At 42.1% G+C, this 20231-nt stretch overlaps 1 protein-coding gene across 1 annotated transcript in view; it reads right to left on the bottom strand.

Annotated features, from left to right (window-relative positions):
• SH3RF1 (SH3 domain containing ring finger 1) overlaps positions 1 to 20231 on the bottom strand; it is a 223744-nt gene that overhangs the window by 38893 nt on the left and 164620 nt on the right. The window contains exons 4-5 of the mRNA XM_006161453.2: positions 13336 to 13638; positions 5181 to 5291 (exon numbers count right to left, since the gene is read on the bottom strand). Coding sequence (XP_006161515.1) covers positions 5181 to 5291; positions 13336 to 13638 — 414 coding nt within the window. The remainder of the gene's footprint in view (positions 1 to 5180; positions 5292 to 13335; positions 13639 to 20231) is intronic.

Raw genomic sequence — 20231 nt, 5'->3', positions numbered from 1 at the left:
GCAATAAAAAAAACCTCTCAAAAAAAAAAAAAAAAAAAAGGAGGGAACAGTTTAAGCTACTGCATGAGATGCTTCCTCAAGTCAATGGGGTTACCACTTTCTGCAGCATTACCAGCTGTATGCATAAATTATAAAATTTTGTTCCACATTTTATCTACATGAAAGAAATCTGTACTACTTACCTGACTCTAAATTACACAGAGTTTCTGAGCCTCACTATACCAATCTGAGAGATGGAGTTAATAATTTGAAATAATTTATATAAGTTCCCTTTCCCCATGCCCTGGAGCACAGCAGCAGCTCAGTAAATGGAAACTATTGCTACGATTTATGACTGTGAAGTCAGAGACGGTCTTACTTGTCTTTGGATTGCCGGAAGCTAGCACTACAGCCGGAGGAGGAAGCATTCTGTGCTTCTCCTCTGTCTTAGACCAGTGTAAGACATGAATCCAAAGGTCTCAGTTCCTGAGATGCTAGAGCTCTTTTCTGTTGCTACTATGAACGTTGACCATATCTTCTCCTTCATCCCAATTTTCACAACTCTTGCAAATTCTAAAAGCTCCACTGCTATCTCTCAAACTACTAAGGGTGGCAGTTCCACCTTTCTACTTCCAGAACCCTTCCCCGAACCTGCTCAGCCTCTGCCTCGAACTACAATGGACTAACTACATTCGTACTGGCTCTTCTTCTCATCATTGAATTTTGTCTCTTTAAACATAAGCAGGTGGTGTGGAGGTTAAGGTGCTGGATCCTACATGGCAAACTGAGTGGTTCAAGTTCGAGACCCAGTGACTGGAAAAATCACATGGGATGTATGTATGTGCAGGCCTAAAATCCCAAGGGGAGACTGGAAGAAAAGAGACTGATATGACCATCCCCTCTGGGGGTGATTTCTCACTTTCCCTCTCTCTGTCACTCTCTGGTGAGTACACGTGTCCAAGAGCAATACATACACACATAAATACACACACACACACACACACACACACACAGATTTGTACATGAGTGTGTATAAAAATCCTAAACTAGGGTTACAAATTTTTGGAATGTAAACTGTGCATAAGTTGGCCAGGGTAGTATTTGCTCCTATTTTTGGGGAGAGGTTTTTCCTATATGGCACGAGTGCTCGCCAGAAAGGCAGGGAGAGAGACAGAGAGAAAGTGAGAAATCACCCCCCAGGGGTGATAGCCATACCACAATCCCTTCTCTTCCATTCTCCTCTCAGGATCTTGGGCACACACTCACACGTACCCGGCATGAGTTTAAGCTACTGGGTCCAAGAATCAAACCATGGTCAACGACACAGGAGTCCAGCAACATAGCCATTACGCCAATTGCTGGTCCCAAGTATTTGCTCCTTTTTGACCTGGCTACTTTGTGACACCTTGCAACTAAAAACCACTCAGAAGGTAAACAGCATCAGGGATTATTAACCTCTTATTTTTAATGTTCCTCTGCCAATGTGCAAAAGATACAGAACTAAGATCTTCACTATCCTCCACCAATGAAATTAGCAAAATAAACAAACAAACACTACTATTAACAGTTAGATGTGTGGGGTCAGTAGATGGAGTAGTGGTTATGTTGCTGGATTCCCACATGGCCAACCATGGTTCAAGACCTGGACCCGGTGGCTTGAAACTCATGCCAGGCGCATCTGTATGCATGCCTGAGATCCAAGGAGGAGAATGGAAGAGAAAGAACTGCAGCATGGCCATCCTTCCTAGGGAGTGATTTCTCACCTACTCTCTCACTGTCTCCTATCTCTCTCTCATACTCTGACAAGCATACATGCCCTAAGGCAAAAATCTCCTTAAAAAAACAAAATAGTCTGATGTCTAAATTAGGTAGATGTAATATATTTTGCTCATAATGTTAGATATTTAACAATTTAATGGTTACAGGTGAAATGTATGGAGTAATATACTCATAACTTATTCTGCATTGATAAAAAAAAAAAGCCACTAGGAATAATTTTCATTTCCTATTCTAGTGATAGCGCCTATTACCTACAAATCCACAATATGAGAAGTCTGATTTCTTTTTACCAAGTTATATACTAATGCTTTTATAGTCTGGGGAATATTGCAAATTTTAAATAGAACACTTACTACAATGATTAGGAGATGCAGAGGGCACATACTACTGAAATTAAACCTAACAGACTAGATCCAGAACATTTCTGCCAATCTATAAGGGACTTTGAGATCAAGACATTTCCTAGAATGACAGATAGATCTGTTTAGAATTAGTATTTCATTAAATGGAATTGGCACAGTAGACATACTATTCAATAAAGCTTCCTCTTGCTTAATAGGCAGGCTTTCTTATATAATCCTAGGGAAAAATGGTAGAATGTGAATTAGTTTTTGTATATTCATGCTCTCTTGTGACCTGTCCTACTGACTTACCCTAAAGTGAGCCCCCAGCTAAGAGCAACTAGCCATTTCCTATTTTGTAAAATGTTCAGCTCTCAAGGACTTAAACTCAGCCAGCCCTCACGTCTTTTCCACTAATTATTTTTCTAAAATCAGAGAAGTTTCTCTTTTCTTTTCCCCCTTAAGAAATCTAATTAGAATTTTTCCATGCAAGGTAGTCATCTGGAAATGGAAACACCAATTGGTTGCATGTATGTTTTGGGAGTGGGAAGGAAAGGAGAAAGTCTCCCCTGGAGATTAGTGGGCAGGACGGTTATAGAACTTGGCTCTGGTCAGACCTCTGGGCATATCAGAATGTCATGGAAACCACAAATTAACTGAAATTCATCTTCTCTCCAGATGAATCAAGACAACTTTCTCCTTCGCCAAACGGTTAACACTATCAAGGAAGCTGTCATTGTTCCGGGAGCATGGGGAAAAAGGAAAACAACAACAATAACAAAACTTTAACCTCTAGCAAGAACATTATGAACTTCCACTTAAATAGAAGAACATGCTTCAGTCTATAAAAAGGTTTCAGAAGTCTGAGTGAAGCTAAGCAATACCTCTGTATGTATTTATTTCCCACCTCATTTCCAAATCAGTTTTCAGTTATTTATAAAATGAATCAAGGCAAAATAAATAAGAAAAATGAAAAACAAGGCAAATGGAAAATGAGGACAATAAAACTAGATGGAGTCAACATTTTGACTAATATATTGTGAGGTTCTTGCCGGAAGGGGCTACGGATTTGGCTCTAAGCATTCTAGCAGCAGGAAATATGAAGTTTACAACATACATAAAATCCACAACCTACAAACAGACCAGCTTAGAAGCCTCTCTATTCCTGGTACAGAGAGCAGAAAACCCATAACCAAGTGAACCAGGCCCTCTAAGGCATTCTTGAGAGTGGACCTGTAGCGCATGTCACAGGCCCATCTCACTGCAGGTCTTCAACAGAGGCCAGTGATGAGATTGGTGCAAATCACTCCCTTCATGTTCTAACTCCCTAAAGTAGATACCATTAATCTCATCTTATAGGTAGGGATAGAAAGAGGCTGAGTACTTTTTCCATGGTCTTCTAACAAATACAGACTTGGGAATGGGAATGAACTTCACAAAGTGTGTGGAAAAGTGGAATTAGTACACATGTTTATTTTGGTGCCAAAATGTTTGAAATCCTCTTGCATAGTTGTTTCACAATATCCATTTACCACGGCCATTTTTAAGACGCCTTGTAAGTGGGTGAGTTGGGCTTCAAACCCAGATTCGTTTCACTCCAGGCCTGTAACCCCATCACTGGGCCACAATGTTTCTCTGAAAATACCACAAAGGAAAGGCATAGAGCAGGCGAGGCTGATGGCTTAGCTACCAGGGAAATCTGATAAAATGATCCTTTCCATCCTCATTCCACTCAGTTCTAAGACACAGTCTAACAGTATAAGCCAAAGCACCTGCCAGGATGAGAGAGATGGCACAATTTCCATTTCTCTAGAGTTCAACTGCATAGAATCTTGGGAAGCAGGAATTTAAGCTACTACCCAAGGCTGCATATGCTTGTTTCTTCTCTTTTAATTTTCTCTCTACAATGTTCCTCTTTGTATCTATTATCTCCCTTGGCTATCCTAATTTTCTCCCTATTAATTTCCCCTGTTTGACTGTTTTAGAGCAATTAGCGCTTAGTCTCTATCAGTAGGATGCTGTTTTCAGAAGGAAAATCAATATCATTGAAGAGAGCCTTCCAAGACAGTAGGTACCATTCTGGTAGCCACAAGGACAGGCTATAGATAGAAAACTAAAGGATGAATCCTAGATACAGAGGTTTGGTATCATTGAATCATCTGACTCAAAGCAAACCATCTAGCCATTGGGACCCCTTTCCTTAATATTTCTATGAATATGTCTCTGTAAGAAATAAACAGGACCTAGAAACACAAAAGAAATAAAGCTCAAGTCTTTAAGAAATTAGGTCGAACTTTAATAAAAATTACATGCATTTTTCAGAGATTTTTCTAAACACTGATCCTCACTTTAAAAATACGCAGGTAGGGCTAGTAGGTGGCATTGTGGTTGAGGCACTGGACTGCCTCATGGTGGGCTGTGGTTTGAGTCCTGGATTTGGCAGCTTGCTTTCTCTCTCTCTCTCTCTCTCCTCTCTCTTTCTCTCTCTCCCCATGGTGAGCACATGTGCCCTATAGCAAACTGGAAGATAACAAGAATAGTTAAGTAAAATTAAATGGATAATTCTTAAAAACAAAATTGCAGGCTATGGTGAGAAACTCTTAATTTTTTCTGAGATGATCAGAGCTAACAGATGAGGTCCAGCTCTGCTAGTATGCACTGAGGAGAGATGCTGCTACTTGCAGGCTGAGCTACGTGGGAGGCCTGGGTTCGATTCCTGGCCCACCCTAAAAGACCAGACATGTGGCACCTGCCTATAATCTCAGCACCTAGGGAAGCTGAGGCAAGAGGATCACCAGCTTGGGGCTAGCATAGGTAACACAGCCACACCAGAAATGGTGGCGCACACCTGTAGTCCTAGCTACTTGGGAGGCTGAGGCAGGAAGACTGTGACATAGCAAGACCTTGTCATTTATTTACTTGTAAAATTAAGTGAATTCCAAAAAAAGAGAACAGATGAAAGAGCTACCCTGCTCCCCACAAGTATCAATGTAAACTTCAATGTGTTAGGGAGTAGAATGGGCCAGATGAACATGACTAAATACCTGAAAGAGAAATAAAAATGGGAGAAACTGTACTCACCCCAAGGGCAGCTTGGTAGGGAACATCTGATGGAAAAGTGAATGAAGGTCCGGTTGTCACAGGGCTGCTGGGGGGTGGTGTTACAATTAACCCGGTGGTACTTATATGAACCTGCCAAGAAAACAAGAAGTTATTTGAAAGAAAATGTTAGTATTTAGTACTATATATAACACTGGAAAAACTTTAGGATGGCAAGTCACATTTAAAAATAAAAATCTGGGACCATCAGGTGGCATAGTGGTTATGGCACTGGACTCTCAAATGGTCACGTTCAAGTCCCAGACCTGGTGGCTTGAAACTCATGCTGGGTGCATGTGCGTGAGTGCCCAAAAGCCCAGGAAGAAAATGGAGGAGAAGGGACTGCAGCGTGGCCATCTCCTCTGTGGGGTGATTTCTCACTTTCCTTTTCACTGTATCTCTCTTATCTCTCTCTCTCTCTCTCTTTCTCCAGCAAGCTCGCACAACCTATGACAAATAAATTAATTAAAATTAATTTAAAATGTGCAGCTTCTGTTATTTTGGAAAGGTAGAATCCCTTTCAGTTTAATTAACCCAAATTTACTGATTAAAAAACTTGTACCTGGAATTTTACTAGATGCCGGGGAACCATCTGATAAATACTAGTCGACCAGGCATGGTAGCGACCATGTCCGATAGACAGAGCTCAACTGCTGTTGGCTTTCCTGAGAACACTCCGCCTCACTGCATCTCACCATGAATCTAACTGACCTTCCGGAGGGTCAGCCTGGCGCCTGACTAGCCTATTAACAATTTCCTGGAAGATCCTGTGAGCGCGGGTAGTGGCTGAACACTCACTTGTCTATCAATATACTAAATCTACGTGAAATTCTTAAGGTATTTTGTTATCTTCAGGGCCATTTTTCATGACTTCCACCTTTCAGGAGAAATGCATAATTAAAATGCAGCTGCCTAGACACGCCTATGGCAGGCAATCATTTATAAAACCTTTAAAGGAACAATGTCAAGCCAAATTAGTTGTTTTCAAAGGTGTCTTATCCATGATACTACCCAAGATTAATTGACTAGAGAGAAATTGAGTTATTCGGGTCATTTCAGTGCCTGTGTTCAGCGCCTCGATTGATTTCACTCAGGCTGCAAAGCAGGCCCTACTGCACTTGACGCTGTAGGAGCAGGGGTGAATCCTGCAGAAGTAGGAGAGCGTGGTTTCCTCCACTGCAATGAGCAGAAGTGAGCTTGGATAGTACCTTGTTTCACTGAGGAAATGATATACCAAGAATGCCAGGCTTCTTAGCTTTTTTTTTTAAAGAGGTTTTTGCTATAGGGCATGCATACTCGCCAGAAAGACAGAAAGCAAGAAATCACCCCTCAGGGGGGATGGCCACACCACAATCCCTTCTCCTCCAGTCTCCTCTAGGGATCTTGGGCATGCACGCACACATAGCTGCTATGAATTTTAAGCCTCCAGGTCTGGCATTTGAACCCTAGTAGACTACGTGGGAGTCCAGCAACGTAACCATTACACCATCTACTGGTCCCGCTTCTTAGAATAAATTTAAAACTCCAAAAAGGTTTTCTCAATTCCACAAGAAAAATATTATCAAGACAAAGAAAAACTCAGAGATTAGTTACGAGAGGACCTGACAGAAAATTCCAGCTTCCTACCGGTTTAGGCACCCCCATAGTCAAGGTACCAGCATCCCAGCACACCATTCAATCCTACACATAAACTTGTGTTACAGAGTCCACATTCTTTTAGAATCCACCTGGAGCTTTTTGTCGACATACTGACTGAACTTAAGACTTGAACCCAAGTAGATCCAGGAGTCCCACCTATAAGAGTGTCTCTTGGGACTAGCAGTTAGCGTAATGGCTATGTCACTGGACTCCCACGTAGTCGACCGCGGTTCAAGTCCCAGACCCGGTGGCTTAAAACTCATGCCAGGAGCGTGTGCGTGCGTGCCCAAGATCTCGAGAGGAGAATGGAGGAGAAGGGATTGTGGTGTGGCCATCCCCCCTGGGGGGTGATTTCTCGCTTTCTGTCTCTGTTTGGCGAGCACACACGCCCTATAGCAAAAACCTCTTAAAAAATAATAAAAAAAGAGTGTCTCTCAAACCATCATTCCCTCTCTCTCCTGTGAAGCTTATTCCCAATCTCCTTCTAACGGGTCTTCATTCTTTGATAAAGCCCAACAGTCTAGCTATTTTATCCAAAGAATCTATACATATACACAAGCCAAGGACAGCTGCATGTTGGCACCACACCAAATAGGTAGCCTTTCCTGTAAGATACAATGCAGCTCACCTCACAGGGGACATCATTACCAAGGAATTTTGGGGGCAGAAACCACCAAACTACAGCTTCCTGGGCCTGAGCCTACAAATATGTGAGGAGGATTTCATTACCGACTAACATTTATCTAAAAGCCCAACCGGGGCCCAGACATGGCAGCATGTGCCAACAGACGCTGCTGCTTAGCAGGCTGAGAGCACATAGGAGCCCCGACTCAGCTTCCCATCTGCCTTGAGAGCCAGGTACAGAGGAGCAGGAGTCCCAGCGACTCAGAATGCTAAGGCAGTACTGCAACACAGCACAAACCCTTCTTCAAAAGTTTTCTTTGCCTTTTTTAAAAAGAATTATTTTTATTTTATTTTATTTTTATTTGACCAGAGAGGGACAGAGTGAGAGCGAGAGAATGAGAGAGAGACAGAAAGTGAGAAAGTAAGCTGCCAGGTCCGGGGCTTGAACGCGGTCAGTCATGCGGGAAGTCCAGCACCCTTAACCACCACGCCACCTGTGGGCCCCTCTTTTCTTTTTTGAGAGAGAAATTTTTGCTACAGGACACATGCACACACCAGAGACAGACAGACAGACAGACAGAAAGCAAGAAAAGTCCCAGAGATGGGAGCCAGAATAATACGCTGCCAGAGACTGCATGGTCTTGGGATACATCACTACATGTTTCTAGAAGCCCAGGAACAGCTGGGGTAGAGGTTCCCTTGGGTCTTGGCCCCGAGACTCAGGAATGAAGCACTGAGCAGAGAGTCTGCAAGTGTCACTTTACTGGGGACTGCTCCGAAGGAACAAGGTGACCACAGGAAGACTAAAAGCAGAACCAGAAGCACAAGTAAACCAGTCCAGGGTGAGCAGTCCAGAACGAGTGCTCTGACAGAGACAAGCTGGATTCCTGCTAGACTCATTCCTGCTGGACTCACCCCGTTATCGCAGAACCGCCAACATCAGTTCAGTCTCCTCGACAAGAACAGTCTAAAGGAAGGGAGGAGCTGGGGTCTGAGAGTTGGGAAAAGGCCAACAGGAGTGGGCGGTCGGCCTTCTTGCTTCCCCAGGCCACCAGCAATGCAACATGGAAACACTGACCATTCTAAATCACTCTCCAGCGGCAGGGTCACAGGACACAGTAGGTGTGGTCAGAGGAGCAGACCAAATGTCGTGCTGGCTCGGAACATCATGTGCTTGTACAGATATCCGTCGCAGACAGCCAGGCACTTTGATCTGACGAGCCACCTGGGCAGCACGGTCTATCAATAATCTGCCGGTGCATTTGCCGATTCAGCCGGCACTCGTAGACCCTGAATGCCATAGCAACCAAGCTTTGTTCCCTTCTTCTGTCCATTTCACCATGCTGCTGCCTGGAATTTGATGTGATAGTGACATCTCGAATTGCCATTTAGAAAAGTGAAAACAAGGACCGACCCATAGGAGGGAAAGGTGAACTTCAAGATCTGTCAGTCTCTCATAACTTTTGGAGCCACCGAACTGGCACCCCACCACCTATGTGATGCAGATGAGCAAAACAGGCATACTAATGACTTTACTGCCTGTACTTTTCATTTTCTAATAAATAAATGCAACCAAGCCTAATCGTTAATTACTATAAGGAAAAAAAAAAGAAAGAGAGAAAGAAAACTGACAGTGAAAGTGAGTAGAAGTGAGGAAAAGGAACAACGAACTCTGGCTGCCAACAGGACAGATTCAGCAATGAGCCTCGGTTAAATCTCCTGAGAGGCCCTTTGCTGGGCAGGGGAAAGGACAGTCCTGTTTTCAACAGTCTCCCATAGAGGTTTCCCCATCCACGCTGATCTCCTGAGTCAGGAGCCTGTTTGCATGTCACATAAGGCTACCCTTGGTGCTTTGTTGTGGACTGTGGTCCCCTCCCACGTACGCAGTGCCCTAGGTAAGTGGGGTTTTCTGTAAACCGAGGCTGGAGAAACCAGGCAGCACTTCAAACGTTTCCCACACCCTCTCTTAGAAATAATTTCTCCCTGAGGCAACACACAACCATAGAAAACAGAATGCACTGGAATACGGGACGAGGGGAGGGGCGGTTGAAGGAGAAACTGTTTTAGTGGCACACAGAAAGAGCCTTGTTTCCAAAACTACTCAAACCAAAACAAAAACAGTCTTCATTCCCAGCTCTCGTGTGGCAGCCTCAGACATGCTCACACCTGACTCCTGAGGGCTCTACAAAAGACGTGAACATGCAGCTCATCATCCTTTCTCTTTTAATTTTCTCCACTCCCAAAAGATTACCGTCCATTCTTGTAAAGCCCTTCCCACTTGGAGCTGTCACTGTTCTCAGCAGAAGCTTTCTTTCTGTTGGGTTGTCCTGTTTTTCTAGGCAAAACTGTGTCATGATTGTTCTGGTGACCCAATATTTCAAGAAAACATCACTTTGCAAATGTTCGCCAGGTCGCAACTAAAAAATGTAGAGTCAAAATGACCTGATATTCCCTCCATGAATGGCCCTCTTTATGAACCCAGTCCTTTAGAAATTCACTCAAAATTTTTCAGTATTTTTTTACTATAGGGTGCATGTGTTCACTGGAGACACAGAGACAGAGAGAGAGAAAGTGAGAAATCAGGCTTCAATCCCTTCTTCTCCATTCTTCTCTTGAGATTTTGGGCATGCATGCACACGCACCTGGTTTGGTTTTCAAGCCCCCAGGTCCAGGACTCAAACCATGGTCAGCCATATGGCAGTCCAGTGCCTTAACCACTATGACCTGCTGGCCCCAAAGTTTTGAATATTTCCAAATTAACCTCACTGGGAACTTCTGACTATGATCTATAATCCACATCTACTTTTCACATGGTTATGATTAGTTACATGTAAAATAACTCTCTACCCAGTTACTACTCTCTACCCATTTTTCTTCGTGACTCATTCATTCAACAAATTTTTAACTGATCTCATATTGTAGGTCAAACACTTGGAATATTATCAGTAAACAAAATTAGGACCCCCTTCCTCATTGCTCTTACGTTCTAGCTCCAAGAGCACCTATACGTGAGTGTGTTTGTGTGCATGTGTGTGTGTATAGTATCTCCCTCAAAAAAGACCAAAAACACAAATCCAAAAAACACAATCCCATTCAGAAAGCAAATGCTTTTAAGTCTCAACATGCATCTATGGGAATGGGCTCAAATAAGGAGGTCGAGAAAATACAAGTTTTAATTAAATTGGCAAGGAATACCAAAAATTATACTGTACATTTTAATTCCATGTTTTGAAACAGGTACTTATTAAACTGTAGATTTCTTGAGGACCAGAACCATGTATTTTTGCACTCAGGGAATTATTTTTATTTTTATATTTAAAGGGAAAAAAAAAAAAACACAGAGCTACATTGTAGAGAATGTAAAATGGACATAAATTTTTTAAAGGAGACAGGAGACTTTGGAAAAATTCCTCCTACTTGCAGCAGGCTGCTCTGAACAAGGCTCTCCTGACCTCTGAGTTGAGGAAAACCCAGCTGTCACCTGAGGGGACAGTAAAAGGAGCCCTGTGCCTTGGGCAAGGTCCCAATTAGGCTCGTCTTGTTGTCCAGAATTAAGGCCCAATATAGGAAAGCTTGTACCTCACATATTCTGGTATACACAGCATCTAGAAGAATTTAATAAAAAGGTGCTCAATAAGTGTTTGCAAAATGAATGAATGAATGTTCCCAATAACCTGGTATATTTTTATGAAGATGAGAATAACCCGGTAGGCTTTTTAACATGTATTTATTCATTTCTTCTGAGAGAGAAAAAGAGAGAGCACCCCCAAAAGGCTCTGATGCTGCATCCACTCCCAATTTCACCCCACCTCCGTGGGCATGTGTTCTCTTCGTATAATCAGGGAGGTTTTTGGACATGAACCCCAAACCTTTCCACATGGGTCAATCTCATAGAGCTTCACCTTTTACACTTGGCCACTGCTCAGCCTAATGTGTTGGAATTTTTCCCCCTAGCTATTTTACTAGAGGGCATGTGTGCTCACTGGAAAGAGATGAAAAGTGAGAAATCACCCACCAGTCGAGATGGCCACACCACAGTCCTCTCTTTTCCATTCTCCCCCTGGGATTCTAGACATGCATGTACACATGCCTGGCATGGTTTTCAAGCCACTAGGTCCAGGACTTGATCCATAGCTGGCCATGGTAGAATCCAGCACATTAATCCCTATGCCATCTGCTGGACCCTGTGATGCTATTTTTTAAAAAGTCTGGATGGATCAGCAGGTGGCAGGGTGATTCAGGCGCTGGGCAGTCCCACAGGGCCGACCATAGTTCGCGTCTCGGATCTGGCGACTTGTTTTCTCACTTTCCCTCTTTCTCTCTCTGTGTGTGTTTCTCTCTTGTCAAATTAAAATAAATGAATGAATTAATAAAATTAAATAAATAATTAAAAAACAGTCTTGATAAATGTGTGAGCTTTAAAAAGATAAGTGCCGTCAGTTTTAAAATGGAATGTTTAAGTCCTTTGACTACTTTCTGTCTTTAAACTACATAGGTTCAAACAGCTGCAAATATTATGAGTTTAAAGCACAGCATCTTACATTTCGGTGGAGATAAAGTTCCAGTTGGCAAGATTTCCCAAATCAGCATTATGAGAAAGTTTGGTAAAACTGAGTGATTGCTTATTGCAACTGGTATCGTTTAATTCCCAAGTTCTGATCTTTTATTTAAAAATAACTGAGTAAAGGCCAGCAGGTAGCATGGTGGTTAGGGTGCTGGATCTCACACAGCCAACTGCAAGGCTGAGTCCTGGACCTGGGAGCTTGAAAAACACACCAGGTACATGTGCAGACGTGCCCAAAACGCTGACAGGAGAATGGAGAAGGGACTGCAGCATGGCCATCCCCCCTGGGGGGTGATTTATCACTTCCCCTCTCTCTGGCGAGCACATGAGCCCTACAGCAAAAAACTGAAAAAGGAAAAAGGAAAGAACTGAAGAGTTAGTTCTGGGTTGATACATTCTCATTAGCTCTCCCTTTCTCTCCTCCATTTCTCCACCCACACAGTGAAAAATGTCTTTGCTTCCCAGGAAACCTACTGTCTTCAGAAGTTCAAAATAAACAATATTTTTCAGTTAGTGAACAAATCAATGTGTCTGTAGGTGGATTCTTTATGGCTGAGTTTGTTTTATTTATTCAGGTGTGGGGGAGGGGTGCACCCCAAACAGAGTATTGATGCTGGGATCCATTACCAGTAAGTATCCAGCCAGCCCCAGACCATGGGCAAACTTATGTCTGGTTTACTCAGGGAGGTTTTGTTTTGTTTTAAGAGGTATTTTTGCTATAGGGCACATGCGTATGGTAAACAGACAAAAAGCATGAGAATCATCCTGGACGGATGGCCACATTGCAATCCCTTCTCCTCCATTCTCCTCTTAGGACTTCAGGTACGTATGCACATGCACCCAGCGTGAGTTTTAAGTCACCGGGTCTGGGACTTGAACTGAGGTCAACTACATGGGAGTCCTGCAATGACTATCTGCTGGTCCTGCTCAGAGAAGTTTTCAGACTTGAACCAGGAACCTCCCTACGTGGGCCTACCTTGAACAGCACTGTGTTTCTCTGCTATAGGGCGCGTGTGCTCGCCAGACAGACAGAGAGAGACATAGAGACAGAAAGTGAGAAATCACCCCCCGGGGTGATGGTCACGCCGTAATCCCTTCTCCTCCATTCTCCTCTCGGGATCTAGGGCACACACACACATGTGCCCGGTGTGAGTTTTAAGCCACCCAGGTCCGGGACGCAAACCGCAGTCGATTACATGGGAGTCCAGCAACATAGCCATTACGCTAACTGCTGGTTCCCTGTGTTTCTCTGCCATGTTCCCATCTGGCCCCTGTGGCCAAGCTCTTCTTCGTGCCTGTTTGAAGATTTACCTGAGAAGGGGCACTGCAGGAGAGCCCAGAGAGCTCGCTGATCCGAGCGGCCGCGGTGGGGTTGCTGGAGCTGATGAGCACTGGAGGGCTGATCTCCATGGAGTGGCGGTTCTGGGATGCTTGGGAGGACTTGTTGGCCATGGTGAGGGAAGTGAAGGAGTGCCGCTTTTTGGTGTTCTTCTTGATGTCGGAGTGCTTTGGGGCAGCGCTGCTCTGGGCTCCTGCCGAGGTACATTCTCCAGCATCAACTCCTGGCGCAGGAGGCTTATCCCATTCTATCAGCTGCTTAGCAGCAGAGTTGAACTGCAAAAGCAACCAACAAAACGACACACGAAGTTACACAATTCTCAAGAAGTCACCACAGTCCAGCTGATGCCTGTTTTTACCTAAAATTTCCAGTCACCGCTTTAACATTTGCATATATATGTGTATGTTTTTCTGTATGAGATGTCTTTTTTTTTTTCTTTTTTAAGAGAGATTTTTGCTATTGGGTTTGTGCGATCACTGAAGAGACAGAAAGCAAGAAGTCACCCCCCACGGGGATTGGCCACACAACAACCCCTTCTCTTCCATTCTCCTCTTGGGATTTTTGGGCATGCACACACATGCATCCGGTATGAGTTTTAAGTGACCAGGTCTGGGACTCAAACTGTGGTCAACTACGTGGGAGTACAGTGACATAACCATTATGCCATCTGCTGGTCCTGAAACGTCTTTTCTCTTGATACTGGGATTTCATTGTCTCTAACATAGTTAGATATCAAATAAACACTTCTAATGCAAGATTGAAAACAAGAAGACAATTTTTTTCTAAGAATTTTCAGAAAGTTTAATTTTTTAATTTGCCACCAACAAAGAAAGGATTATCTGTCATGATAATGTGTGTGGTGTCTTCAACTGGACTAGTGTGAAGTGTATTCGTGTTGGGTAAACTTACTTTACAAGCCATAGTGATGTACAGTGACTGAATGCATAAACTAAAGAAAAGACTCATTTCAGCTCAGTGATGAAATTCAAAGGAGAGCAATCAAGTTGGTATGTAGCTGGCTGACCGAACACCCTGCTAGTCGGTAATGACTAGGTCTTTGCTCAAAGTACAACTAAACACTGATGGGGCAATTTTAGGGTTTGGTAAAAATGAACAAGTTGACAAAGAATGAAATCATTCATGCATTTCCATGTCAATTATCCTCCTGTCTCTATGTACTTGGAGAGAACCTCGCAAAAAAGTTGACAGAAATTCTTGGTATGTTTTTGTCATGTCATTATGTCTATTATCTCCACAGGTGCTCAAATTTTAACTCATAACGGACAGGACCTGAAATTCAAATCCTGCTGGCAAGCTAACTTAGTCCGTTTGCAGAGTCCCAGTGTAAAGTAAGCACAGGGGGTCAACATCTGCGCACTGGGCTGTTAAGATCAGTAAGAAGGGACAGAACACAAGCTTTTTGTTTTCCCTGAGGTAAAACAAAACATTTCCGGAAAGCTTCAGTGATAACAAGTTACATATAAACTTACCTAAACATTACAGGAATGGGAAAACATGTAGCATATACCTTACCCTCGCATTCAAAAAAATAATAATAAACTTTTATAAAGCAATTTGGGTAACTTGAGGAAAACAGAGATTTTCCCATGTCAGCATTATATACGCAGCGCTTCGCGAATGCCTTTGTGTAAACTAATGTCACCTTTTTTCCTACCCATCTAAATCGTTCAGGCCATGTCTTCTTGCCATGCAGATGCGATGGCCTTACTTGGAGAATGGAAATCCTGTCAGCCAGTCAACATTTAACAAAATGAACTTGCTTTGATACAACCAGCTCCTCGCAAAGCAGAATTAATTGCAACTCAGCAGCTAGTGCCTCTATAGATGATTGCCAATTGACTGACAATTTGTTTCTGCGGCTCCCTGGAGACTTGAATTCAGGTGGCCTGTCTAATCTATAATTAGTAGGATAAATGCCTGTCTGATCCATAATTAGCAGGATAAATCTCTTTTAAACATAAGTATCTCTCCTCTTCAGACTTCAAGGAGTTTTTCCACGTGATAAACTTTCGAGAATAATAGGCTGAAGGGGCCACAGTGGCCATAGTGGCACAGAAGTAAAATGCAAAGCTCTGGGAGGCAATCCTATACGAAAAGGCTCCTGGTTCAAGTCCAAAGACTTCCTTGAGTACACCGGACACACGCTTGACCGTGATCCAGGGCTGGCTAAAGGTGGGAGGTGGAAAGTGGGGTTGGAACCCTGCTAGGGATGGTCACTCTCGCCCTCCATGTCTCACATATGGGAGAAATAAATAAATTTTTAAAAAGAAGAACAGACTATAACACCAGAAAAACACCTGTTAATGCAAGAAGAACCAATGGCAGAAGAAAGAGGATTATCAAGAGTTCTTGTGATACGTATTTCGGGATTTAGGAATGAGATGCTATTAAAGGGTGGCCCAATTAGAGCATTATGATAGTGTTTGGCCAACAGAGTCAGAACTTACAAATCCAACCTTGGTCTAGCCATCCCAGGTGGTCCCCAAGAGGATTAAATACCCAAAGGAAACAGCACAGTAGCAGTAGCAGCAGCAGTAATGGTGAGAGTGGTCCGAACCTCAGTGTCGAGCTCTCATGAACTACACGAGTGCTTTCCTACGCAGGCAGGATGTCTGGAGTTTGGAAGGAAAACAGAAGAGCTACTTCATTACTGCCATCCCAAATTTGTTACTGGCATGAACTGAAGGCCAGTGTACCAAGCAATGCGAAAGAGCTTGCTTTTTTCCACCATGAGCTTATGGGGCATGGTTATGCCACAGATCCATCACCACCATTTCCCTTGCCTTTCAAGATTTTGGCCATGCCCGCACATGCATCAGCCATGTTTCTCAAGCCCATGGATCTGAGACTTCGGTTGCATAGGATCCAGCTGTCTTAACCACCAGGCCATAGAACAGGCCTAGACCTTTCTTTTTAACTGCTGCATAATATTCCATTGTGTGACTATACTCTATTTATTTGTTCTACTGCTGAGTGACATTTGGATTTTCTTCTCTCTTTCCTTCCTCTCTTCTTTCCTTCCTTCCACATTGGCTATTTAAGAAAAAATGCTGCCATGAATGAGCTAGTACATGTCTCCTGGTGGACACTAGTACCCCCCAGATATTGGGTATCTGCTGGGAGTGGGACCACTGGATCATAGTGTGGCATGTTTAGAAAAATACAGTTATGCTCAGAAGCACATATATGTAGGTGGATGTGTCACGGTGTGGTAGAACTAGTTAACAGGCAAATTGAAGACTAGCACCGCCATTCTAGTCCTAGCGCAGTCATTAACTAGCTGTGTACAGTTAAGGGAGTCATTTCACCTCCTGGTCACAGCTTTCTCTTCTATGAAATGAGTTCGTTAGAGTCAATGATTTTTAAGTCTCTTTTATCTCTCCACATATATAATGCATAATCTCACTTTAAACAGACAGGGTTCATTTTTTTTCCATCATTTCTATTCCTCTAAATAGCTCAGTATATTTATCCTGCCTTTTATTTTTACACATGACAGGCAGGAAAAATATACCAGCAAGATACTGTCATACTTTTAAATCGCTTTAGATTTCTACCAGAGATTCGGTTTTAAAAACACGACTTCTTACTTCCCAGAAGTTCCAGAGAAAATCATAACGTTCAGACTATCTGGTAGCAGTATTAAGTAAATCAGGCAGAAACGTAAATAGGTTTTTGTTTTAAGTGTAACTTAACCTTTGGTAACAACAATAAAGCAGCAACCTGACAGGTTTTAATGGAATTTTGATAACATTCATCACTTAAAAACTGTTTTGCTCAGTAGTGTGGGTTTTCTCTGACATTTATCTAATCGTGACCTTTAACGTTAAGAGAGCATGCATCACCTGCAAAATAAATTTATATCCTAAAATACCTACTACTAAGCATTTGGAAAGGAACTTTGATAACATTTAGGGTGGATACAAGGTTAAATTCAGTACACTGGAGCTAAAAGCAAGCACAAAAGGAATTTTTTAAACTTAAAATTATTTTTTTAAATTATTTAACTTTATTTATTTAAATTTGACCAGACAGAGAGAGAGAGAAAGAGAGAAAGAGAGAGAGTGAGAGTGAGTGAGAGTGAAAAAGCAAGCCATCAGGTGTCCAGGACTCGAATCACAGTCAGCCATGTGGGAGTACAGTGCCCTTAACTGCCACACCACCTGCCGGCCCAATCTTAAAATTTTTATGTCCCAGGACCAGCAGACAGTGTAATGTTAAGTCACTGGGCTCCCATGTACTCAACCATGTTCAAGTCCCAAACCCGAGGACTTAAAACTCATGCCTGGCATATGTACCTGTGTGCCCAAAATCCCGAGAGGAGACTGGAGAAGGGATTGCGCCATGGCCATACCACCTGGGTGGTGAGTTCTTGCTTTCTGTCTCTCTGGCAAGCACGCAAGCCCTACAGCAAAAATCTTTTTTTAAAAAAAAAAAAAAAAAAACACAACACTTATGTCCCATGATGAGGCAAACCCAGCTTAATAAATAGTAAGATAAACTCTTTGTGTGTGGTTGCTTTCTTTGCTAAACCCTTTTTAAAAGATGGGACTCACATGTATTACAGAAAAATAAATTTTAATGAGACCTAAATTGAATAGTCACTATTTTATATGAACCTTTACAGATGACTCAGTCTCTAGTGCTCAAAATACAAAAGAATACAAATAGTAGGTTTAAGACTAAACTAATTTACAATCCGCCAGAATGACTCTAAACTAGTCATAATTTTTAAAAAGAGGTAAATGCTTTAAAAATGTATTACAAGCTGGGACCAGCAGATGGCATGATGGCTACATCACTGGACCCCCATGTAGTCGATTGCGGTTTGAGTCCTGGACCTGGTGGCTTAAAACCCATACCAGGTGCATGTGCATACATGCCCAAGATCCCAAGAGGAGAAAATGAAGAAGGGATTAAAATTTGGCCATTCCCCGGGGGGGATGATTTCTCACTTTCTGTCTGCTTCTCTGGTGAGTGCACATGCTCTATAGCAAAAATCCCTCTTTTAAAAAAAATGTATTACACAGTAATATATGTTCATTATTTCTCAAATGGAAATAAACTGTATAGAATACCATGAAGTTGAAATAAAAGGTCTTAGCCAGTTCTCTGTATTTTCTAGATTTATCTACATTTAACAACTTAGAACATTTCTTTCCACATATATTCTATGTAGATGTTGTTATATGGACACCTACTATCTTAACTATTATACTTTTAGTTGCCAGAAGGTATATATTCTTGCCAGAGAGACACACACAGCACCCTCTAATGCAGAGATAATGCTGTAATTCCTTCTCCTCCATTTCTCCATCCTGATGGGTTTGGGGGATACACACACAGTGAATTCTCAAGCCATTGTGGCCAGGATTCAAACCATGGTTGGTCATATGCTTTTCAAGCCAGAGGCCAGGATTCAAACCATGGTTGGTCACGTGGAATCCCTTAACCATTAGGCTATTGGGCAGGCCATATTTTACTAATTTTTAATACAAGTGAAACCAAGGAATACATTCTATTCTCTCTTCTAGCAATATTTTTTTTTTGAGAGGTTTTTTACTATAGGGTGCGTGTGCTCACCAGAAAGACAGAGAGAGACAGAGAGATAGAAAGCGAGAAATCATCCCCCATGGGGGATGGCCATGCTGCAATCCCTTCTCCTCCATTCTCCTCTTGGGATCTTGGGCACGCACGCACATGTGCCCGGTGTGAGTTCAAGCCACCCAGTCCGGAACTCGAACCACAGTTGACTACATGGGAGGCACGCCTTACCCTATCTGCTGGTCCCTCTTTTTTTTTTTTTTTTTTTTTTTTGCATTTCTAATTAAACAGGATTTAATCAAAGATCTCAAATCAGAATTAAGTGGAAACATGGAAGAACTGAACCTTGCACTGTTCATGCCACCCACCTATGATGATACTTGGAGTTTATGGAATGCAATGCAGGTACTATTTGTCATTTATTCTGAATATTTTATCCTATTTTATTATGTGAGATTGCCCAGATTATGGTGGTTCTGAATTTATAGTAATACTTTAGAGTCGGATACTATTTCATATCATCTGAACATATGCAGCTTTTCCTGTCCTAGAGGACAAAGAAATATGTGATAGAACAGTTAAGATTTAATTACTTTCAGAGACCTTTTTGTGGGTTTTTTGGTATAATTCTTCCTCTCTATTTTTTTTATAGGGTGTAGGAACTCAGGAACGTGTCTTAATCGAGATTTTATGCATAAGAACGAATCAGGAAATCCGAGAAATTGTCAGATGTTATCAGTCAGAATTTGGACGAGATCTTGAAAAGGATATGAGGTCTGATACATCAGGACATTTTGAACGTTTACTTGTATCCATGTGCCGGGTGAGTAGAGCATGGAGTGTTCGTGGAAGGAACTTTTTTTCTTATTGCCTAGTGAGCATTCTTTATTCCTTTTACTATTTATCTCCCTTGGAATATTGCCATTTTTAAGAGGAGCTACATGGAATCTAGTATACACATTTCTTTGTTGTTACTATTGGGATTGCTTTTTCTTTTTTTTTTATATACTTTTTATTTTTATTATCATCATAATCTTCTTTATATTACATTGGATTACATATAACTTTACAGTGTATTACATTGCTTTTTCAAAAGGGAATGCCATGCATGTCAGTCAGTACAGATACATTAATCTCCCCACTTCAACATTCAATATCTTTTCTATGCTTTTCCCAATCATTATTATTATTCTAGTTATTTTTTAAAACAGTCAATCACTATTTCTCATTTTGCTTGTAAAAAGACTTTACCCATCATGAAATACTTCTCAGACCAATCCAGTTGAGAATACTATACATGTCA

Source organism: Tupaia chinensis, unplaced genomic scaffold (assembly GCF_000334495.1).
Source record: "Tupaia chinensis unplaced genomic scaffold, TupChi_1.0 Scaffold138601_1, whole genome shotgun sequence".
Classification (NCBI taxonomy): domain Eukaryota; kingdom Metazoa; phylum Chordata; class Mammalia; order Scandentia; family Tupaiidae; genus Tupaia; species Tupaia belangeri.
The sequence above is the reverse complement of the archived record's forward strand: the minus strand, read 5'-3'. Positions and strand labels throughout refer to the sequence as shown.